Source organism: Lissotriton vulgaris, chromosome 3_1 (assembly GCF_964263255.1).
Source record: "Lissotriton vulgaris chromosome 3_1, aLisVul1.2, whole genome shotgun sequence".
Lineage (NCBI taxonomy): Eukaryota > Metazoa > Chordata > Amphibia > Caudata > Salamandridae > Lissotriton > Lissotriton vulgaris.
The window spans coordinates 2,095,767,835-2,095,793,726 of record NC_141689.1 but is presented as its reverse complement, the minus strand read 5'-3'; the positions used below and the strand labels follow the sequence as shown (position 1 = coordinate 2,095,793,726).

General features: G+C 41.4%; 1 protein-coding gene across 2 annotated transcripts in view; it reads right to left on the bottom strand.

The window, feature by feature from the left end:
* CHIC2 (cysteine rich hydrophobic domain 2) overlaps nucleotides 1-25,892 on the bottom strand; it is a 174,208-nt gene that overhangs the window by 81,828 nt on the left and 66,488 nt on the right. Inside the window, exon 3 of one of the 2 annotated variants that reach the window (XM_086962642.1) lies at nucleotides 7,210-7,365. The exons of the other annotated variant lie outside the window; for it this stretch is intronic. Coding sequence (XP_086818768.1) covers nucleotides 7,210-7,365 — 156 coding nt within the window. The remainder of the gene's footprint in view (nucleotides 1-7,209; nucleotides 7,366-25,892) is intronic. 2 annotated transcript variants of the gene reach the window in all.

The window sequence follows — 25,892 nt, the reverse complement described above, 5'->3', positions numbered from 1 at the left end:
TTGCCAACTAAAGACAGATTTCCCTGCTACCAACCCCGACCAAGGTCTTAGAAAAATCCTTAACACCCACCTCATTGAATACCTCAATGACCACCAACGTTTAGACCCCACCATAGCACGCAAACTACCCTCATTGCTCCCCACAGATGACATACGAATGACTATGGACAGAGGAGACAAGGCAACCTTCATCCTCCTGGACATCTCTGCAGCCTCTAGCAGACGCCCACCCTATCCACCTCTATCACCTACAAAACACTGGAATCCAAAGACCCACTCCAATGAATCTGCTCCTTCCTGACAGAATTACCCTAGGAGTCAACTTGGCACCATACACCTCGGATACCTACGACCTCATTCAAGGAGTCCTGCATGGATCCTACCTCAGCGTGATCCTCTTCAATGCATACACGATATCGCTAGCCAGCATCATCCACTCATGATATAAACGTCCTCTCCTACGCTGATGACACATGACTCATTCTTTCCCACACGGACAAGACGCCCCACCCCGTACCTGGATCAATTTTAAAGCCTGAATGACTGAAATCGCCCACTGGATGAAGACCAACTGGCTAAAGCTGAACACAGACAAGACTGAAATCATGATCTTCAGGAAGAGCACATCACTGCGAGTCACCACCTAGTGGGCAACAGAGCTAGGAATTACACCCACCCATACCAAGAAGCTCAGGATCATCATTGAAAGCAAACTCGTCATGATGGCCCAAGTCAACACCATCACACCCTCATACCCTGAAGATGCTGAGGAAGTTTTGAAATGGCTCACAATCAGCACCCAGACATTTGTCGCACACACACACCCTGCTCACAAGCATGCTGGACTATGGAAACACCCTCAATGCTGAGATCAACAAGAAACTTACCAGAAGGTTGCAGACCATCCAGAACTCGGCAACCAGAATCACTCTCAACTTCCCAAGCCACACTTACAATAGACCACAACTGAAAGAGCTTCACTGTCTCCCCATTCACGAATAAGCACAATTCAAACTCCTCACCCACACCTTCAAGGCACTACATAACACTGACCCAGCATACCTCAACAATCACATCTACTTTCAAAAACCTCTGCTCGTACAGACATCTACATGCACAAATCAAACGGGTAAGGAAAACCAGATCTGGCGTTCAAGCCTTCTTCTACATCACTCCTAAAACATGAAATGACCTGCTGCTGCAAACAAGATCCTCCTCCTCACTTCTTGAATTCCGCAAGAGGCTTATGACCTGGCTTTTCGAATAGTCTCACTAGGCCCTAGGTGTACCTAGACTCACACCTGCTCAGTGCTAGGATACCTCCTGGATGATAGCGCACTCTACAAATTTGCATAACATATATCATAACACATTACATCTCACATCTATGTGTTAAAAACACACAGAACATACTAGTCAAGCATTCCATGGAATTCTAACAAAGTTCATGCACACTACATACCCAGATAATCAATGGTCAAATTGTTTTAGTCTACTAAACAACCATTACGTCCAAAAACAGAAACCATGGACAGACAGCACAAAAAAGTAAATTAAAGAGTCGAGTTTATTGAGCAGTACCGTATCGAATGTTAAATAGTCTCTTCTCCTCCAGGATGTGAGTGTGAACCTGTTGAGTGCCGATGACAGTGTGCACAAGCAAAAACAGAGAGACCACTCGCGGACCCACCTTGGAATCAATATATACCATGCTAGCACAGTCTCCAGACCTCACTAGTATGTCAGTCAGAGTCACAGTCCTGCAGTAAATACTAATTGTCTCTATCCTTCATTTAAAACTACTTTGTGTAAAGGAGGAGCGCTGATCCGCCGCCCAGATAGTTTTTTTAATTGCTTTTATAAAAGCTCTAGAACAAGACATGTTCTGACATTCTGCTGAATCACTCCAAACTGTAGTGGTGTAAGACTTCTAAAGTCTTACAAACTACAAGTACAAACTAAAAATACTGAGAATTTACATGAGGCCAGCTACTACTGCATACAAGCAGTTTACAAAAGAACAGTGACTCATTAACAGTTTCACAAGTAACACAGCAACATAGTTAAAATAGACCTCTCACAAATAAACAATCCTAAAGCAGCATTATTTTCTTTACCATATGGATTTGAGAGGACTGTAAAACTAAAGACAACAAAAGTACAGATGGGCGGACATTTTTATACCATCATAGTCGCCAAAATCAGACCAAGAGTGAAAGGTAAATGCAGTGAAATGGCAATCCAGTCGCTAGTCAGATCAAGGCACTACATTGCTGCTTCTGTGGAACTCCCAATAGAATAGTGGGAGGGACACAAGATGTTGCTATCCACTGAGCACGAGCTTCCTAGGGCGGAAGATGTAAACAGCATGAATGAAAGAGTTGAACTGATGCAATGTATCTGGACAAAGAGATGCTCAAATGAGGCAATTAGAGGTCATTGTTGATGCTCAAGTGATGCAGGCTCGGAGGTCTGTTTAGGGTCGCAAAGCTCTTCACTCTGTGCACCACCTCACCAGCCCCTCTCCCTGCTGCACAGCCAGTCTCCTTCTCATATTCCACATCATCGAAGTGGAGCTGCTTATTAAGCAGCAATATGTTGAGCAGCAGATTCTTGTTGTGGAAGCTTCAGTGTCACCCAGCATTTGATAATGTTTCCTTGCCACCTGCAAACAATAACCCTCAGGGGACACCAGTGAAGGGTGGCAGCCGAGGGTCTGGGGAGGAGTGGACAGCCTCTTCTCAAGGTTGTGGCATTGCAGGATCAGCAAGGCCCCAGGAGTCAGGCACGCCATGAAGTGTAGCATCGGCTCATCAGGTATGGTTGCCTAGCTCATCTCCATCTGGGCCCACAGCTGTAGAGAGCTGGCACAGTAGCCCAGCAGGGCCCTGCTTTCGTAGGAGCTCCACTGCAGCTGGGCTGCTGCAAACACTGACGAATTGCAGAAATGTTTCTTAAAGGATTTGGGTGGTGTTTAATCATCAACTGGAGTAACAGGTCTTCTTTCAGACACTATAAACGACAGCAGTAAATGACACCACTGAATGACTTGAATCTTAAAGAGATGGATTTCACAGAGACATCATCAACCAGTACTTAAACTACTAAGATGAAACTGGTTACCAGTCTTTGGAGCAGTCATCTGCGCTTGATCAAGGTGATGAGGTACCATAGAAAACTGGAACCCCCTCACTAGTAATGGTGGACACTAGCTTAAAAAAGTAAATCAGCTTGACTGTTACCCAGACTTATCTTGGAGGTAGCCTTAGCATCTACTGGGGGTAGCCAGAAATGTCCCTGGATTTGTAAGAAGTGCAACCTTGAGTGCCTTGAAACCCTCACGGTTATTTGCCACACTTTACAAATTCAGATTAATTGATTGATTGAGCTGCAGCTGTACCGGACTCAGGTATTCATAAAGTCTCAGGTATTCATAAAATTTACCAACTGCAGCGAGTGGTCACATGTGGATGTGCACAGTTTACAGACACAGAAGGGGCATGATTTCAGTATTGGGACATTTACAAACCTTGTAAACAAAGCTTAAGTCAGAAACAGATTACTGTAAACTAAGGTTACTGTAGGGAACATAATTAAGCAGCTGCTGTATTTTAATTCAGTGTTAGAGAGCGTTTCTGGCCAAACTGTACAATTACATTTATTTTATTGGCTGTTTTATAGATGACTAAGGTGGCGAAATATGAAATTCGAATATTAGTAAGAGGTATTTATTTGAATTGGGAATATTCTGACAATGGTTGTTAAGGTCAACAAAAATAGATGGTGTGAACCAAAAGTTTGATTCGGTTATGGGCCAGGGCCTGAGCACAAATGTCTGTTCCAGTAGCAGAGACTGAAGGCTGTGAACCTCTCCAATGTTTTTATATTCAAAATCAATAAAATGGTTTTAAAAACCTGTGTGCTCTAAGATTCTGGTTTAAAAGGAACACATATGGAATGATGAAGAGATGAGTTTTCAGAACATGTTTAAATTGGGGAGACTGGGTTTTACTGTAGAAGCATGACCAAAAATGATCGTGAGGGGGGAGTGTGAGAGATATGTAGGGGGACACTCTTCTGCCACACTGATAATTCAATCTGTGTCCTATTACATTTTATGAAGCACTATAGCCAGAGAGGCACATCAGCAAGTGCTAGGAAATCAAACTCCTCAAGGAATGGAAATAAACATTACACATTGGAGGGGCAGTTGAAATCCAGGAGGGACCCAATAGGTGACTTCTAATGAAGGGAGTTGGAAGAAATTTTGATGGTTCAGTAGCCTCTATTGTGCACATGCTAGCAGCACATTGATCAGAAACGAAATCAATCATGAACTCAACACGTACAAAATCTTGCTATAAATCATTCTTGTTTCTATTCTATTCCCATAACTGAAATTGATTATATTAGTGTCCAGTAAATAAGCCACATGGACAATGCTCACAATTGGTATTTTATCGGATGAATCCTATATAATCAAAACATCACTGGTCCTGCTCTCTGGTGGATCTTGAATGTCTTCTTTTGTGGAGGCTGTCCTCTTTATCTCTGCACTTCAACTGCCTAGCTCAGCACCATACCTCCTTGACTATTAGCAGACAAATACCATCAGAGTTAACTCTTGACATGCGTCCATGTGGAATAAGTTGTAAAGGCACTTTGATTTCAGGTCCGAGGTGGTCCAAATCCAAAAACTCAAATAACGAATCACAGGCAGAAACACTAATACACTTTATATTTTAACAAACATAAGAAAGTCTCATACTGCCATAAAATTAAACTACTGTACAGTGTACATATTACTCTCCACCTCTACATATATGAAACAATCATGGGAATAATTCATTCCCGACAGATATGCCAGACTCTGTTAATCCAAATCAAGGGCAAATTATTCACCCCAATAAAACAAAGAAATAGCAACATTCTTTGGCATCCACAGTTAAATAGACAACACAATAGAAAGATTAAAGGCAGGATGAGACATTTTAGTTTTTAAACTTAACCAAAATTAGCACTAATTAAGTAGGAATTTCAGAGAAAGTAATCTTTACTAACTAACCATAAACAAACAACTGGTCGCAGAAATCCCAGAACGGTAGATGTCAATTCACTAAAGTGCCAGTGGTAGCCAAGTGACATCATGTAATCTTCAATTCCCATAAGCAAAACAGGTTTGATCACTTGCTTGTGGGAGGCCAGTTTGATGCCAAAACTTTAACGGAAAGGCAAGGAGTGGAAACCTTATACACAAGGTTAGGCATCCCTGATGGGGACCCTAGGAGGGTAGAGAAGTCCTCAATGAAGAGGATGGAAGGGATAAGTCCTCCCTTGCATGTGTTAAAAAAACAAAAAGTATTCCCTATGGAACTAGGCTGGTTCCTTCGGAAACCGAGAAGAGATTGAGGGGTGATTGGTACGCCAAAAGGCACCGCACCCACTGCTGTAGGTAGGAAGGGAAAAATACCCTTTTTCTTTTAATAACCCTCACTCACTCTGGTAGGGACATGCTTCATCATTGGTTTCACCCAAACTCCTAAAGGTCAGGGGGCTCAACCATATTTCAGGGAGCACTTATGAAAATAGGGTGCATGGGGGCGCAACTTTAAAGAAAATTCCTTTCCCAGTCCAAAAGTATCCTTTATTAGAGGGGTGGGACGGAAGGTTAAAAATAGCATATGGGACTACAGGATGTAATGGTCCTATGACCCTAGAACACCAACATGTTTCAGCCCTTACCTAAGGCCTATTTGAGGTCCTGGGCTTTTGTCAGGGTGGGTAACAAAGAAGTCACTTCCCCCGAAGACTCGAGTAACATGTGCTTGCAATTTGCATGCAGAAGAAATTAAAGACAGGCGTATACTTGCCGCAACTTTTGAGGGAATTACCACTAAGAAAGAACATGGTACATTAGTCCAGGCTGTAGTATATGTTAGCATGCCAATAGTCGGCATACCGTTGCAGTGGTACACCGCAGTGCAATCCTCAAGCAATAGAAGTGCCAATTAACCATATTCTCATCCTCGGCCCATAATATAGGTACAACAATAAGTGCCTATTTTGAGGAGTATGGTATGCAGACAGGTTGCCCTTTGATCCTCAGAACCATGATCTCACTTTCCCATCTACCACCAAAAGGGTAGCGGTCCTCTTTGATCTCCTCTTCCTCACTTTCTTCGTTCTTCTCTTTCTTGCCTATTAACCTTTATTATTCTGCTGGTTTCTGACCCTGTCATTACACACATCGTATTACCACTAAATCCATTAGGTGAGGGCGTATTTACTTTATCTTGAGATGAAAAAAACATTGATTTCTACCTGAAATCGATAAATCACCAATACTGAAATATATAAAAGGCGATACATCTAGACTTCAAATACAATTTAAAACATGGTGTCAAGGTCAGAGAGAAAATAATAATACAAAACCGAAAGAGCTGCTTGGCTGGATCAGTCCCAGTAGTCCTAACGTACTGTTTAGCCATATATTTTACAAATAAAAGACTACGTTTGAACTTTACAGAAAAAGCAGAACGAGAAAAAACAAAGCGTAAACATCTAAAGCTCGAGGCAGCATGTGAGAAAGTCATAACTGAGTAAAAAGAGAAGTATAGTAAATGGCAAAGTTGACTTGAATTTTCAAGCAACCCCAGTGTAGTATATTTGACCTCTACTATTGAAAATTTAGTTACAAGCATGCTATATTTCTTCCCACCTGCAACACAGTATATTCTATTAGCTTTTGAAAACAGAAATTATTACACTGGAGACGTACACATCACTTAAAGTAGTTTTACAAATGATTACTGACGTCAATTGATATTTTACATGTAAATTCAACTCTTAATTTTCAAAAGGGAGAACGTTTACAATGATTAATTAACATATTCCATTTTGTCACAAGAACAGTTATAATAAAAACAGTGTTGGTAATATTTTGTGAACGTTCAGTAGTTTCTTGGTCTCCAATTTCAAAAGTTCATCATAACAATAGATCATACCGGAAAAGTAAAGTGTGTATGTCATTTAGTTAATGAGAATATGTGTGTAATTGTTGTAGTTGACATTCTGGCAATAAGAAAACTATTGCAGATCTCCAAGTTATATGCAATACACATGAACCATGCAAGAAACAAAGCTCTGAAAGTAGGTTTCTAAATCTCCATGCACAGATCATAAAGAAATAACAAGAACAGGTCAACTTACTCTCTTACTGAGACAAACGACAGGCCACATACTGCAACCTAATGTACAGCAGCAACACAGACAGCCACAGAGAAGCCACCGAACATTTACTGGAAGGCTTTTCTTTACACAACTATTTACTCTGTTTATGCTGGCTTTGAACTCTTCTGGTGCAACCTGAGAATAAAAACAGTAACCAAAATTAGGTCCACACCACTGCAGTTTATACCAGACTATCCCAGTCCAAATATTAAAAAAAGATTTAAAAAAACCATGCCACACATATAAACAGATTTTAAATTTGAAAGGAGTACACATTTATTAAACCCAATTCTAAAACGCTTCAGGCCCTCCACTGTTTTCCACATATCAGCATGAAGTAACATTAAAAAGATATTGCAAATTGTTTTACTAGCGGAGGCAGATTACACTCAACTGGGCAGACCATGGTTCTTTTGAATAGACACTGCAGCGAAATCATTAGACACCTGTGTATTTTTTTATTTTGTATTATTGAAGTAGCTAGTATTTGTCTACAAGTATCTTTCTGTTAGGAAATCTAAAAGCAGCCAAAAAAAGAGGGGTGGGTGGGGAGGGGAAGGATCAGATAAACAATAAAACTGTAAGGCTTCTACAGAACTGTTTAAAATCCGAGAGGTCCTGCAGACCTACTGGAACAATATTCCATAGTTCTACAGGATCCACCACTGCATCCGGCCAGCTTAAAACAAGATACCACAAAAATATGCTGATTTTCGGATATGAGACACGTTGATATGATGTAGAGAACTAACAGGTTAGACAAAAACTCGAACCCAGTTCTGGTAAAATGGCCAGATACTTGAACTAAATGCATGAATTGACTAGCAGCTGGTGCAGATCCTGCCATGCTGCCAGGATATGATTGTAGCGCTTACGTCTATAAACCAGTCTAGCTACCAGGTTCTGAATGTTTTAGGTTTATGAACAGCCTTCGCAGGGTAGCCTAGGATACATGGAAATTCTAGTAGCCTTTTTAAGAGTAAACATGCTTCGACTACAGTGGAATGCATGGAATGGAGCAGAAAAGAAAGTGGTTTATATAGCAGTTTAAGTTGAAAAAACACACTGCAAGCCAATTCTCGTTCACTTGACTGACAAAGATAAGACCAGGATCAAAAGTAACACCTAGATTTTGAAAGTAGTGGCAGACTGGGAAAGTGGCTCAACACAATAAGACTAGTGGTCAGCAGATCTTGGTCTTGTACGAGTCCAGTTTCTGTCAACTTGTCTAATAACCACCAACATACAGAGACACTCGCTCAAATGACTAATGGTATTAGTAGATGACTTACTAAATCTGAGACTGAGGCAAGCATCATCAGTATGGGAAAAAGTCAGGCAGTCGAAGTACCATACCAATTCCTCTTGCAGTTCAACATTCAAGCCAAACTAGAATGGGAGCATGTGCACATCCCAGTGAATACTGCCATAGTATATCTGAATAAAGGGAGAGCGACCTCCCGATATCTTTTGCACACAGAAAAGAACACCACCATCCAAATGCTGGCCGAGTCAGTCTTGCTGCCCTAAGCTGGTTTAAGATCATGAAGTAAATAAACAAAGACAGTACAAGGAGGTACGCAAGAAGAAAGTAAAGAAGTGTTTGGGGAAGCAAAGGTGGAGGGAATACTCAAAAATTAATCCTGATCTGAAGCAATTGGGGGAGGACACAAGATGGTGGACTGACGCAGTCTCTAGGAGCAGACCGCTGTTGCTCCTGATGTACTGGGCCCTCTCGTGAATATGGGCGATAGTGTTTAAAGCGATTACGCAACAAAGATAATTATTGCTTAAAGGAGAAAAAAAGATAATTGGAGAGAAATTGCTAAAATTGGCATCCTTGGAGGAAAGCAGGAAGGCTCAACCGACTCCACGGCTTTGATGCAGTTTTTTCCTCGGAGCCGCCTCAGCTGTTCCCTGTCGGCGTTGCTTGCTGCGAGGGGTCTAGCTTTGCGTTCTCAGTTTCAGTTTCATCACAGCTCCCATCTCGGCCGCACTCTGCGTCTGCTTGTTGCTCCCGCCCCAGACATGGCTCCAACAAGAAGTACAACCTGAGGGGGGCGTGGGACAACCAGACAGCCAGCAGATCTAGCGGTGAGTGGGGGTGCGCTCACAAGTAAGAACCCAGAGGTGGTGGGGGCTGTGGCCGCGCTTGATAATCAGCTGGGAAAAACGGAGAGAGCAGTGGCAGCATTAGCAGGCGGTTTGGAGACTTTAGAAAACGCTGGAGCTGAGCATGTTTCAAAAACAAATAAAAAGCTTGGTAAGCAGGTAATTCAATACCTCCAGTCTAATAGGATACCAGAGCTTTCAGAGATGGCTATACAGCCCATTGGAGAAGGCTGTCTAGCAGACACTATCATCAATGCTATTGCTAATAAGCAACAATGTTGCACTGACCCTCTGCTACAAAGCCCCATGCCTTTTGACCTTTCATTACAGTGCTTTCTAACTGAAGCTCAGACTGAGATAGGGGATAAAGTAATAGAGCCTAAACAGGCGGATGGAGCGGGGGCCCAGATATTACTAGTATTGAAGAGAGCAGCTCCGAAGTGCGCAGTGATAAGGACAGAAATGATGAGTTTTTCGATGATTCTCCAGGGGCACAGCGTGCTGATGTGTCCAAGGGGGACCTTGATGGCTCTGCTCTTCCTGGCATAGTGGCTGCTAGCTCAATTACTTCAGATGGTGGCCAGAGGCAACACCTAGGAAATTCACCAGGGGAACGACGAGGGCAACTGCTCCAAAGAGATGTAAAAAATAAAATCTAAATACAGCTGCAGATTCTTTAAAGAGAGAGTCTAAAGTCAAGCATACCAAAGACTTGAAGAAAACAATAAATACATCTAACACACACAGTGCAAAGGAAAAGAAAATACAGGCTAAAGAGGATTTGAAGAATATCCCAATGAGGAAATGGGCCCGGGCCAAAGGTGGAATTAAGAAGGTTATTGCCAGACTCTCGGATGTGGGACTTATTGATGGAGGACTAGAAAGTGTGCCCGGCAGCTCAACAGCTGGCATGGACGCGGTGGGAGTCAAGGTTATGGGCTCCTCGTCTTCTGAAATAATCTCAAATTTGACAAAGATATCTGGCGGACAAGGCGGCACCGTTGGATTTAATGAAAAAGGTAGTGCCAAGATCTCTCCAGTTCTCACAGTCCTCGCATTCAATCTTGATTCCTCTTCTTCTGTGCTTCCTTCTCCACCTCCAGGACTGTACTCGACACTTCCATCCCTCAATATATCTCACCCAGAAGAAGATCTTCAGTGCAGTAGTACTCAGGGCAATAAAGCAGCTATACTCTCTATGATCTTGCAGGCTCTGAAAGAGCAGAGGGAAGAAACACGCAAACTCTTTGCCCAAGTTAGAGTGGATAATGGAAATATCCAGCAAACATTCAAGGAGGTTACAGAGAAAGTTGGGTCTATGTCGGAAGAAATGGCAGAACTCCAGCAGAGAGTGGTCTCTACGGAAGAAATCTCATCCAGAACTGCGAGCTCTGTTGCACATGAGGAACAGCTCAGGAATGTGCAGTCCAAACTAGAAGACCTCGTAAACAGACAAAGGAGACAGAACCTCAAGCTATTTGGAATTCCTGAGGGTCAGTAGGGAGCGGATCCCAGAGCTTATATAGTCCAGATTATACAAAAGCCTTCCCTGATCTGGGAGACTAGGACTGGGACTGTCAGATTCAGCAGGCACATAGACTCCCAATGGTACGTCGACAGGATTCTCAGTATCCAAGGCCATTTCTACTTACTTCAGCAACTTTCTGCTTCGGCAGGCGGTTTTGCTTATATAGTCTAGATTATGCAAAAGCCTTCCCTGATCTGGGAGACTGGGACTGTCAGATTCAGCAGGCACATAGACTCCCAATGGTACGTCGACAGGATTCTCAGTATCCAAGGCCATTTCTACTTTACTTCAGCAACTTTCTGCTTCGGCAGGCGGTTTTGCTTATATAGTCTAGATTATGCAAAAGCCTTCCCTGATCTGGGAGACTAGGACTGGGACTGTCAGATTCAGCAGGCACATAGACTCCCAATGGTACAACGTCGACAGGGTTCTCAGTATCCAAGGCCATTTCTACTTTACTTCAGCAACTTTCTGCTTCGGCAGGCGGTTTCACTAAAGGCTGGTCCCTGAACACCAATAGTCGTTGACTCGGTTTCCATATTCTTCCGATCAGATTTCTGTAAAACTACAATGGATAGGAGATGGCAGCTAAGGCAGCTAATTGATCCATTGAAAGAAATTGGGGCTCAATTCTTCTTACAGGAGCCAGCACGCTTGAAAGTTGTTAGAAAGGGGCAGAGCTATTTTTTTTCTTTTAAGTCTGAGGTGACTGAAATGATGCAGAAATGGCAAAGAGAAGGTGTGGGTCAGAAGTAGATGCAAATGTTAAAAAATCTTTTTCGGACTGTATTCGCTCCAATGTTTATATTATTTCATTATGATGGCTTAAGAAGGGTTCCAGCTCGGGAGCCAAGGGGGGCGGTCGAATCCTAGATGGCTGCCATTTCAGCAGCAGCTGATAGAAGAGGATGATTCCTCCTTCCAGAAGCAGGGTGTGGGAGGGGGATGGGGATTGGAGTTTAGGGGTGGAAGAGGGTGTACAGGGGCAAAAAAACATAAAAACCAACATGAAAATATCACAAAATAAGAGGACGAAAGCTAGGACGGAAGCTAGGACCTTAAAAAGATTAATCAATAAAAATGAAGCAAGAGGTGTATTATTTCTTAATTAGATGGAGCTAGTGAAGTGTTTAGCTTGGAATGTTGCAGGGCTCAACAACAGAAACAAGAGACTGTTGGTAGCAGAAAAATTGCGGATGTATAATCCACATCTAGTGTTGTTGTCAGAAACGCATATTTCTTACAAAGATCGAGGCCTTTTAAAACAGTTGGGATACGAGGTGGTTGTTAGCTCGGATCAAAATACCTCAACTAGAGGGGGTCGCCATTTTAAAACAAACACCTCAAAGCTACGCTTGATAAAACATTAACAGATAAAAGTGGTAGATGGGCTATAGCACAGATGGAATTAGAGGGTCAAAAATACGTCTTTTGCGTAATATATGGCTCAAATATTGACGATCCTTCAGTTTTAGATACGCTAACCATGGAATTGCTAAATTGGGAGGGTGAGAGTGTGGTGATGGGTGATTTTAATTGCATTATGAACTATGAGATAGATACCACCAGACTAAGTGCTTTTCAAAGGATGAGAAAAACACGGGCTGCGATCAAAGAGCTTGGTAGATTGCATGCTATCAGAGATGTTTGGCGGGTATTATACCCGAATATTCTGGGCTATTCTTATTATTCGGCTGCACATGAACTATGCTCTCGGATAGATATGGCCTGGGTTTCAGACGAAGTCTTAGATTCAAGCATAATGGAGATATGCCCTAGGGTCACCTCTGACCACAATCCCATTCTTCTGTCATTTAAAATCTCAGCTGAGAGAAGGCGATCGAGGATCTTCTTGTTTCCTAGATACCTTCTTTTAGATGGAGCTTTCATAGTATGCATTAAGAGACATCTGAAAGAATTTCTTGAAATAAATATAGACTCTGCAGAACCTACTGTAGTACGGGATTCATGTAAGTCTAGTATTAGAGGATTCTCAAAACAGTTCATCTGGAGACAAAATATGGAATATAAGAAAGAAACAAAAAAGACGATTAAGGATATTCCGATGGTCGAGAACCAACAAGCGGAAGCACCATTAAGGGGTTTCCCAAATGAAGATGCTCTAGGGTATGCAGTTATTGACTTAAAATCTGCTCTTAAAAAGGTATTTAGAGAAAAAAGTGCAGCCAAACTTAATAAGTACCGGATATCTCAATATGAAAGCAGTGAAAAAAATGGGAAGCTTTTAGCATTTAGGGTGGCAGATGATAAAGCTAATTCACACATAAAGCTGATTAAAGGGCCTAATAATGTGGTGTATGAACACCCAAATCAGATATTGGGGCAGTTTGCCAATTATTATCAAAAATTATATACCCCGGAGGTCCGACCAGAAATGGCTGATATACATAAATACTTGCAGACCCATTTAATGAAAAGTCTTAAAGTCACGGCATACGCTGACGATATTGCTGTATATTCGACTAATGCTAAGGGAGCACTGAAGGCTGTTGTTGAGGAGGCAAAGAAATATGGTGCAATATCAGGTTACAGACTTAACACTAACAAGACTCAAGTTCTATTAAATTATAAATCTTCTGATACAGTACCTGGAGTCTGTAGTGTGGCTACTTACTTAGGGATTCGATTATCGGCTAAAATAGACAAGATTATTGTATTAAACTATGAGGAAACTTTGAAGGAAACTGTTAAATCTCTTAAGAAATGGCATAAAGTGCCTATTAGTATTAGCAGACTCATAAATATAATTAAGATGAAAAATCCTGCCTAAATTCTTATACCCGTTTCGTTCTATCCCTCTACGATTAAATTCTTCTTTTTTTAAATGCCTAGATGGAGTCTGTAGCGGTTTTACCTGGGGCGATAAGAAGGCGCGCAGAGTTATCGATTTACTAAAACTCCCATTTAATCAAGGGGGATTTGACTTCCCAGATTTCAAATTGTATTACTGGGCAGCTTTTTTGGGTTGACTCCGCAGTTTAATAAATCCCACAAGCAACACCTTTTTTTTCAGATTCATGCTAGGAAAAGTTCATAATATGTTTCTTTTTAGAACCAACGATCCAAATTATTTCAAGTGGATTAAATTTAAGACCGCACGCGTCAAGGTAAACATTTGTAGCGCTATTATGCTTAAATGCAATACATTGTTCTATCACTATAAACTCCCTTTGTGGGGCAACCCGGGCTTACCAGAGATCTTTCAAGATGCAGAGAGCAAACGATGGGCTAGCTCTGGGATAAAATGTCTAGGGGATTTATAAGACTATAATGGGTTTATATCGTTCGAAAGGCTGAATAGTTTACATAATCTAACATCAGATATGCAATTTAAATATTATCAGATCCGATATTATCTATACGTAGTATGAAATTGATAAATGTGTTGGATTCTGACATATAAGAATGCCTGTACGAGATAAACGAAAAATCTATGATTAGCATTGGATATAAAACCCTATGTACTTATAAGGAAGACGACTGTGCTAGATTAGCTGAGCGCTGGAGTCGCAGTATACGGACACCAGTCTCCGCTAACACTATATCACGTGCCTTCATCAGTATGAACAATTCAGTACATTCTTCTAAACTGAGGCTGCAGCAGTATAAAACAATCTGTCAATTATATTATACACCGGCAAGGATATCGAAATGGTCATCTCATGATTCTTTTAGTGATCGAATTAAGTGCCCAAAGTCTGATTTAAATGCAGCTGATCTGAAACACATGCTTTTTCTATGTCAGCAGAATTTTGACATAAGGTGACTCAAATAATGTCTCAGAAACTTGGGAGACTGTTTGTGTTCTCAACAGTAGATGTACTGGTGGGCGGGCAGAATATAGCAACCAGCCAGGCGGATTTAATTACTGTTTGATTGGCTTGTGCTAGGCTGACAATTGCCTGGGTCTAGATCTCCGGTGCACCTCCGCCTGCTCTCGAATGGTGGGGACTGGTTAAAGAAACATTTGATATGGAACTAGCATTGGCTAAAATAAGAGGGAATGGCGCATTAAGTAAACTCAAAGTTTGGGGACTATTGTTCTGAAGAATTTATGAAATAGTGTTGAATGTTTTGGTTTGATGAGCTTTGTGTTCTTTCCCCCCCTCCCCCCAGTGTAAACTTGCATTATCGATTGTCTATATCAAATGTATATCTTGCTATTTGCCTTTTCCAAAAATGCTTTTTTTTCCTTCTTTTTATTTCTTTTTTTCATGTTCGTAAATAAAAAAGTTTTAAAAAAAAATCATCCTGATCATTTATTCTCCTTCCATTTTCAGATGAACAAATACACACGGTCGAAGGTTTGAATCCAGGTGGATCCGCTCAGCCTTTCAGCTTTCTGAGGTCGATAACATAAGTACCATGGGCTGGGTGACAATCAACATCTGTTATTTCATCGGCAGGAGTCCCTACGGTGAACATTAACTTTACAAATACACATTAGGTTAGGTTATACTTGCTCAGGCAAAAATTCAATTAGCAACTTCAAGTTCACTTTTTCTAAACCCCCTTTTTACCCACCCTGGAAAAAAACGTCTACTACGCCATGACCAAAAGTCCAACATTTTCCAATGAGTTAAGAGATTGGAGAGGAGCTGGTGAATACATTTCAATGTGCAAGCTAGTAGGATTGCACAGACTCGCAGGGCACTCAGACCCTGCCAATACTGCTTCCCAAGCACTTCCAGACAATTTATGTACATTTGCAGAAATAAGAGGAAAATGCAAAGCATTGAAAGAGTTCAAACCCTAATATATCATGGGCAGAATCAAAGTGACTGATATCATGAGAATGCTGCAATAATTTTTCACTTCACTGCATGGAACCAAAAGGGACAGGTGGATTTTTTACAGTACAAGTAGATTTTTGAAGCACTGTGCACCTTGGGACAGTTGATATTTAATAAAATTCCACACTGTTGCTTCTATCGAGGAAGTGGTGCGTGTGTATTTTACTTATCTGTCAAATAACAGCCATTTTAGTTTTGATTCTTAGCATTAAATGGGTTTTGTTTTATTTCTCCCTTTACGTTTTATGAATGATGAATTCCTTTTTTATTTGGACAGTGTAATGTATTGTAGTTTATTACAGACTTATGGATTTTTTCCCCCATACATGGGCAAGCAGATGCTGGTCTCACTTATCCCCGCTACTCTGCATTACACAGGAGAAGAAATGGGCAGAAGGGTATGGGCCCCTGGGTTTGGTATTGGCCAGTTGCCTAGGACCATCTGCAAATAGTACTAATGGCACTCAAGTGCACAATATTTATGCAACTGGTGTTAAAAAAATGGATGACTTTTATCACATAAGCAGACTAGACAAGAAGGAAATATACCAGACTGGGAGGTCTGCTATGCAATGTACCAGAATAAACAGGTTAATTACTTCATTCCTAACCAGGAAGATACCTTTCTAGGTGCATTGTGAAGTCTAGTATGATTCAAAAGAGGGGTGGTTGTGGGAGAGATGGAGCCAACTGAGGGATGACAAGATGAGAGTGAAGGAATGGCAGGCAAGATATTAAAGGGAACTGAACATACATACACAAGGAAGGACAGTTGGAAAGGGTGATGCTATGTAGTAAGAGGCTATGAAGAAGGGACTGAAAAATATGATTGAGGGAATGATGGCAGAATATGGAATGTGATGTAGATTTTGAAGCTTGAGGAAGGATTGCAGAGGTGCGAAGGTGATGAAGGGTATTTACACGCCCTTTAAGGGGGGGGCGGTCTGATGTTGTAGGTAGGATGTAAATGGATGAAGGCAATTTAAAAGTCAACAATAGTAAGCTGGAAGAAGGCAGAAGTAGTAATGAGAAATTTGAAGATGGTGAAGGTACTGTGATAAAATAAGGGAAGATAGTGTAGGGGTCACCTGCCAGGTTTATTATGATATGTGCATTTGAACTGAGCAATAAGCAAGTACAAAGTTGAGAGAAAGTGCAAATGTGTACACAAATTGGCTGTTTGTGGCACTGCAATATAGCTAGTGGCTGTAGGAAGACATGAGAACAGTGGCTTCTTGCTACATGTATGTGAGGCACATGGTTGAGAGGGCTGATCACAAGGTGAGAGTGGGGACAAGCATGTGCATGAGAGTATGAAATGGGGTTTCAGGAGTAGGTGGTAGCCGGCCAGTAGAATCACTTGTTACACCTCAAGGTGGCAGACGTACCACTATGCAACCAAACTTAATTACCAGTTTCAGTTTGTGGTGTCTTGGTGGGGGGTGGGAACATAGAACCTGTTTGACAGCAAGACATGGATCCCATAATTAACACTTTCCTGAACAGACGTACTAGTCCAAGCCAGTAAAAAAAAACACCTGGAAGTTCAATTTAACGACAAGCTGGTGCTGAATCATCAAATCAACTAGGTGATCATCTTAGTCCAAGCCAAAATAATATGCATATTCTTACTATTTATAACTAACAAAAGGCTTTGATTATTGCAACTTTTATGGTGGACTCAGGGGTACCTAATTTACGTATATCAGGAATTCAATAATTAGAATCAAAGACAGACAGATTACGGACTGCCAAGAGATCAGAATACCAAATCATCCTTATCCAGCTTGGAGCAATTAAGATCAATGGTGCTTTATCTTCCAGCACATTCCACATGGCTCTGGACAGAAGTGGAATCTGCAAAAATGGGTACAGCAGGCCCTGTGACCAACTGAACTTAAAGGCTTACTGGTACGAGCCACTCAGAAACAAGTGTGTGGCATATAACTATGCTCACTTCCTGCTCTGGTCTTAGGTTAAAATATCAAAACAGGATCCTGATTTGTAAAGGATGATAGCCATTAGTTCCGATTTAAGTTCCCATTTATGGTCTTCTAGTAGGCAACTCCGAGCATCCATTTCCATATTGAGGAAGCCTGTAAGGTAGGACTGCGCTACTGGGACGTTATGCTGTTGATGAGCCCACTGTCACAGCAAAATCCTCTTCCCAAAAAAGGGTCCATGATTCCTCATCCCTTGTGTTTTGATATAATAGATGGTTTTGATGTTGGGTGGAACATGAATGGTACTCTCTCAAATAAAGGAGGGAGGAAGGCCTTCACGGCAAGATAGATCACCTTCAGCTCCAGCTGCTTCCAAGTGGAGAAGATGCCCTGAATTGTTATGTCGCCTCAATAGGCATCCCAGCCCAACAAGGAAGCATAAAGTGACCAAGGTAGCCTGCACCTGTGGAGGACTGAAGGAAAAATCTACCAACAGAGGGGATGAATAGACCAACCAGTGCAGATCTGGAAGGACAGATTCAAAAATCAGAACACACTTCAAAAGATTCTTTTGGTGCCACTGCTGTCTCCGGGACTAATTATAGACTCTCATTCACTATTTGACAAGTCAAACCAACAGGATGTACAAGGCCATCAGACATAGCAGACTTAGGACTTGCGAAAGCTGGATCCATGCAGGAGTCACAAATAAAAGAATCATATTCGGAGTAACAGCAATCCTCTAAGGAGGAGGAAAAGCCTTCAAGTGGTTCATGTCCAGTACCAAACCTATTACGGTCAGTTTCTGTGTGGGTCTAAGATGTTGGTGAAGATAGCAAAGTCCTAGTTGTTGAAAAGGGTCACTGAAGATGTTCTTGATTAGTGCTGTAGACACCGCTTTCAAAGCCAGTCATCCAAGTACATAAATAAATGGATTCCCGACCTCCTCAGTGAACCTGCTACAGTAGCTAACACTTTCATGAAAACATGCAGTCCAAACGGCAAGCCCCTGAACTGACCGTGCTGGGACCACCAAAGTTAATCTCAACAACATCTGTGAGCAGGGCAGGATGGCTGATAGAAAGAGGCACCCTAAAGATCCACAGATGTCAGCCCTATTGCGAGCAGGACCTGCCTCAGGGACAGCCTCTTGAAATTGTCCTGCTGAAAGAACAGGTACATGATGTAATGGTCAAGGATGGATTTCAGACCTAAGTTTTTCATAGAGACCATCCCATTCTTTTAAAGTCACCACCTCTGTTACTCCTATGTTCAGGAAGGCAAGAACGTCTGCCTTCAAAATGGATGAATTCAAAAGAGAGCATGATCTAGTTGAAGGTGAGCAGTCCTGAGGAGGGACAGAAATTGAAGTGTCTAGCCTTTCAGAATTAACTGGAAGACCCAGCAATGTGTTGTGATGGTCTCTCAACTGGTGTAAATAAAATAAGAAAACCTCCCTGTCCTTGACCCCTATCAGTAAGATGGTGGCTTAAGAGAGGCTGGGGGAGTGAAAGAGGTTTTGGGGCAGCAGCTTCAGTAACAAATGACGGGCTTGGATCTACTGTTACTGATAGTTATTGCATCTGCTAGATCCACCCATGCCACAAAATCTGCATTACATCTGGTGGGATGCTTAGATCAGCTGCGGAGGCAGTCAGTGTAGAGACAGCTGTGTCCAGAAGTAGCCTGGAAATTTCCTGTAACGTTGAATAAACTGTTTGAAGGGGAGGCCAGGCCCAGCAAGCAGGCTAAAGAGCGGATGGTTTTAAACATTTCAAGGAGGTGTTGGCTTTGTTGACTAATAGCAACCGATTGCCATTGACAGACATTTCCACATGTCAGGCTTCGACATCCCCAGAGAAGCCTGTGGACCACATCCATAGGGAAGACGGAGTACAAATAAAGATACAGATTACAGAGCACAAAATTAAAATCAGAACTAGAAGCTCCAGCTCTAGTTTGGCAGTTCATTGGGATGAGGCAAAGCATACTATGTCAGAAGTTAGGTTTCAGATAATTGAAAAAGTGGTATCCCAACCAGGGACTGACAATACAAAGAAACACTTGCAGAGAGAATTTACTGGATTAAGTATTTGAATATTATGATTCCCACAGGTTTAAATGACCGTTTAGATACGAGTTGTTTTTTCATAATTGAAAAACGGTGGGGTGATTTTTTCTTTTGGATTTTTTCATTATTGACATTTTGACTAGACATCTTGATCTAGTTAGCACATCAATACAGAACTTTTATTTTATGACGGGTTATGCACAGATGAAGCACTTTATTGTTGTTTGTATTCAAGTTCTCGAGTATTGAGTCAGCAGGCTTAACGGTTAATATTGTACAGTTCCCATTGGCATGGGTCAGTTTTCATGAACATGTGACGAGGATGTTTTATATCTTACATCTTATATAGTATTGGTCAGATCGCGGGACTTGGTGTTTCTTGTAATATTTTTAGCATCCACTATTATCTGACAGTTACATTTTACCATTCACCCATCGGGTGAGATGGCAAAATAGTTTGTTTTTGGTATTAGTCAGCCTTTTAGCCACGCGTGCAGTACCGTAGATGCCGGCCTAGGAGCAATCATCCTTAATACACGATCACACAGTATCTCCAATGTGTAACTGCACACATTGCAGCTTTTGTTTTTCAGAATAGTAAACTTCAGGATGGTTTGATTTTGCACTATAGTTAGCACAACTTCACATTTAGTTTAATATTGGGTTGCATTTATAAGAGTATTCACTCAGGCTCGGATTGGTTTTACTTCCAAATATTTTATGTTCTGGGTACACTTGTGTACATGTTTTACATACTTGTGCTAAGATGGCGGCTAGGGTTTTGATTTTTCAGTTCCATTTCTATTGTGTGAAGATGTGAAATGCTAAACTGCCTTGCACACGTTAGGGAGCATAGAATACACACTGACTAGCAGCATTCATCCGGGATAACAGCGTGACGGTTTAGTCAGAAAGTCGTCACAAGGCAGAGTTTTTGCCTTTGGTCAGTCGTACATCAGGTATAGATTTTTATCATTTTCTTTGCAGGATTCCTCTCATGTTTACGCATTGGTTATACATGAGGCACTTTCTCCCATTCAGCGAGGTAAATGCCATTATCAGCACTTAGTATCAATGAAGCGAGGCATATGGCCATAGTGAAACATTCAGACAAGATTTTCTTTGTGTTTCAGGTACTGGTTACAGGAGCACGGAAGGCGGTTAGCCATTGTACATGTGTGTCCTGCTTTATATCGGGAAGGTGAGCGATGTTTGAGTCAATATACGGATTGATTAATGAGTTTTTCTAGGACATCATTATTATTATTTGAACATTACGATACTTACCAATCAGGTACTCACTTAGTTTATTAGGACCTAGGGGTCTATCCGGCGCACTGGGTGTTTCTGCACTTTTTTCCACCATGTTTCGAAACAAAGCTTTTACGACACAAACTTATTGGGGTTAAGGTGGGGTTATTAAACTCTAAAAGACAGATGATTCTTTTGGACCTGTGGATACAAGGGCGTTCCATATTATGTTGCTGACTATTCAATGTATGGGTAACTGGGGATTGTAGCTGATGTGTTATCAGCAATGCCGATGATCTTGAAAGCCGATTACTTTTCTTTTTTCCTTGACGATTGGCCCCCGAGGAAGGGACTGAAATGTCCCAAAATGCATCGGGCAACAATATAAAACGAATGTAATTTATAAGAGGTCAAGTCACTAGTAGAATTGTTAATATGTAAAACATAATTATGTATCGATTGTATACTCCTTGTTTGTGGTTATGTTACGGGTATGATTATGACCAAGATTTGAGAATATGTTTTGATAATAAGAGAATAATTGTTGAATAACAAACATGGTTGAATAATTATTTAAGGATTTAGTAGAATCTTGATAAAAAAAATGTAGGGGGTCAGTTGAACCCACTGAATAGTGCACAGTGCATTCAAGTCTCATACTTGTAATAGCTGCTTCCACATCCAAGGGTGACATTATAAAGTGATGGCTGTGCCCATGGATCGAGGCACTGTGTCTTCAGAATTTAGATCACTCTTCAAAATTTGTGTGAAAGCATTCAAACCATTATTGACCTGATCTGTAAGCACCTCTTTATAGAATCAGTGAGACGGATGGTCAGTTTTGTTAATTCTCAATTGGCTTGGTCATATTGAATCAGGAGTCCTGTAGCGGTAGCCGCGCAGTGAAAAAAGCTGTCAAAAGCAAGACTCTTGGACTCTCAGTCTGAAGGGTTTGTGTGAAAGCATTTTGGTTTATTTTTGTATAGGGGTAAGGACCACTAGATTCTCCAGTGAAGGGTATGACAAGAAGAACTTTGGAAAATACAGGGCAAGCCTGTACACTCGACTAATTTGTCTATGAACTGCTGGGCCCAAGAAAGGTTTCTTCCAGGCAGCCAGTACATGCTCCCGAAGAGACTTATTGAAAGGCAGCATACGGCTCTGAAGCAGTAGACAAGGGCTGCAAGATTTCCATTATATTGTTAAATTTGGCTCAGCAAAACACAAGGTCGACAACAATGCTTCTGCTACTTTTTGAAGTAAAGGGGAGGAGATTATCAGCCTTCAAATTCTCGTTCTCTGTATGGCCGTCCGTATCAGGCATGACAAGAGCATTGGGTTTAAACCTCAATTTTATTCCATCAGGGCAAATCTCAGTGGCCTAGAAAGAGGTTTTGCCAACGGCTTCTCATCAAAACATGCATTTACTTTGATTTTGCACTAAGTTAATGTTAACCAACTTTGAGGTATTCGAAGAAGAGGATTCTCATTCCTATGGCACTTTGCATTTTTTTGTGGGAAGATATTTTGGAAGGCCATTGCCTGTAAGGAGAACTGCCTGAAGGAGAAGAGACACTTCAGTGAATCACTTCTAGCCTTGGCCATAGAAACTTGGCCTCCTCTTACCCAATAGACTGAGTGTATTAAAGAACACAAGTGACATGTAGACAAGTTGTGTTCATATTCAAGACACCATATGCAAGGCATCTTCTTAGGGCATCAGCGAAAAGGTTTAACCCCTGAAATGATAGGAAGGAACATTTGTCAAAAAACTGGAGGGCATTTGAGAGCACAGACATAAGCTCTAGACCAGCATAGATGAGGGATTGAAAATCAGGAACTGAAGCCAGCCCAACAGCTGGAACTTAAAATACACTATGATTGTCACATCTGATAGAGGTAGGGTCATGGCGGAGGCCAAATGATGCCACCTAGTGATGCTGGAGAACTACTCCTGGGGAAGAAGATACCAGACCCAGCCTGGCATTTGGAGGACAGTCATATATGGTGAGGAACCTGGGGCAAATGCATCAACCATAACACGATATAAATATGAGTAAGCATAGTAAAGTGAAAAAGGAACAATAACGGATCAAAACAGACAAGTTTTTAAAAAACGAATTACCATAACACTTTCAGTCCTATACATAAGAGGCATTCCAAGTGTGGTTTCAGTTATATTTGGAATTGGCCAGCATAGTGTCAAACCTATCTTTTCACAACTTTTTTTTAAAATAAATTTTGAAAAGGGATACCATTTAAGGAACAGGATCAACCACAGATTTTACTTTTCTGCCACATGGTATGTTTGGCAGTACCTTGGGATCACAACTGAATTCATGAACAGAAAATATCTCGACAAACAGATACCAGACACTTTACGCAATTGTGCGATTGCTTGTTTCATTTGCATTTTTTCTATAACTCTATACAGATGGCTATCTAGCGGAATGGCTGTTATAAAAACACGTTGGCAAATCCAATAGGTCTGGCTTCAATTCCCTTTGGGGAATTTTTGCAGGTTAGGCTTAATTGTAATATCATAAGTGATTTTCACAAACATGGAGATGCTCTAAAGTCAGGACTGCTGGCAAGGGGTTACCCTCATAGGCTAGTCCGACATGCCTACAAAAGGGAAAAATATTACAACCGCAGTGCCCTTCTACAGGGAACACACCGCTTATCTCAAAACCAAGTTGTATGTGTCATCAATTATTCCCCACTTAACTACAAGATCAAAAACATCATTCATAAAAATTGGAAGATCTTTAACACCAATGAAAATGAGACCCAGTTACAACTAACTATGGTGGCCTATCGGAGGAATCGCAACCTGCGCGATACTCTGGTACACACCAGACCTCCACTGCATAACAACTTACGCCAGACGACCATCACTGCACTACCAGACATTCTAGGCAATCACAAATGTGGGTCATGTCATGCCTGCGACACTGCGATCATTACAGAATCTCTCTCGTATCAGGGACAGAACATAAAATTAAGAGATCTTACCAACTGTAGGATTCAAAACATTATATATATTGTTGTTGTGCCCATGCAAGCTAGCATATATTGGGGAGGCATCGCGTGAAGTTCGCACAAGATATAGCTAACACAAATCAGCTATTCGCACATGCAAGACCATAGCCCCGCTTGTCCAACATTGCTAGACAACCACCATTCAGAAAAGGACCTCATGTGGTGCCTTTTGGAAAAGATTAAAAGTCAAGGAGGTATCCCAGTTGAAACCACCCGTAAAAGAAGAGAAACCTTTTGGATTTTCACTCTGAATAGCGTGAAACAGGGACTCAATAAGGACATTGTATCAAATGTAACTAGGCCCAGGTAATATAGTTCTTATCAGTATCCTCGCAGATTATAGTACAGATATGTCTCCCTATAGTGGATTCTTCATCTGATGTATTGACCTTACATTTCCCCTATGACTCTAGTATAGACTTGATTTTTTGTCACTTAACTCTGTGACATATCTTCTGTCCCGGTCATTTTTGCTGCAACTCTTATATCGGGTTGCTTGTAGGACATCTGACACATTGAGTCATTTAGCCTAGCTATTAGCAGTAGCCCTCAATATTTTACATTTCTGAGACACATGCAGGAAACCTATCATCGGCAACCTGGTGTCTTGCCAATTTTTTAATTTTGTCACTAATTCTTCTCTTCTTTTATCCATCATTATCTTGGAGAGATCCCCACTGTAGTCACTGTATTGGATTAGCTACATGGTCCGTCCCTATGCACTTTAAAGCTGCATGCACATACATTGACAGAGTGTAGCATTCTATTACAGCCATACTCGATTCGTGATACCTAGGACTCAGTGTTTGCATACCCGTTTGGGATATGTTACCTTTATAAACATCCTAAGTCAGTCTTCATCAGGTATGGATAAGCTGGTGCATTGAATTAGGCATTACGCTATCGTGGCAGGAAACATCTGAAAGTACCGTCATTTACAGGCGCCGACAGCACCTTCTTTGTGAGTCTCCACGTTTACTAACTAGTCCAAGATGGCGCGGCTTGAATTTGTCTGTCAGCCTTTCTTCAGTTTTGGTCGTACACCATGTGACCGGTATCAGCCTGCGCGCTCTTTTGAACCACGGACGATATATAAAAGTTGTAATACTGGCCAGCAGTAACTTCGTTGGTTTTCCTGTCCGGTCACTTCTCTATCGAGCTCCATATGACCATGTGCCGACTAATTACGGTAACATTGCTCACTGCTATTTGTACCTTGTGCCTCAGTGCACCTTGCTTATCGGCATCGACTTAAATCTCTTAGCGGTGGGTTGCCTGAGTCATTTATAAATGTTGCTTTGTAGATAGCTACATATGAGCACGGATTAGCGCAGCCCCTAGTAATTGTCTACCCGGCCTGGATATGTCCCATTAATAGGTTCTACATATGCCCATACTTAGGCATCTATATTGCATTGGGTTCAAAACGCGGTGCTTTAGTGACACGAGCCTGTAATTTTTGTCATATGCTCAAAATGGCTTAAACCAAGCACGTCTCTAAGCAAAGGAATTATAATATGAGGCAGTTGTCAAAGACTCCGCCTACAAATTTAACTGGTAACTATTATGCTGCAGGAGACATTTAAGGACATGCATTTGGGCTCTAAACTACATTAAATACAGGATGACATCACCTTGTGACACATGCACGTTCTAGATGCGTTTTAAATGTGACTTAACTAGAGAGTACCTTCTTAATAACTAGGTCCAGAATTGATAAATTCGACTGTGTCTCTTTTCTAGTACTGCTGGGCTTAGACCCATACAATTTCATAAATATTAGCACTGACACCTAGCCAAAGTGGACTGGCGCATTCTGACTAAATGTGACTTACTGATCCTGACAAGCCTACTCTATAAGGTATGTTAACCAAACCCCTGCTGATGACGGAACCGCTCCG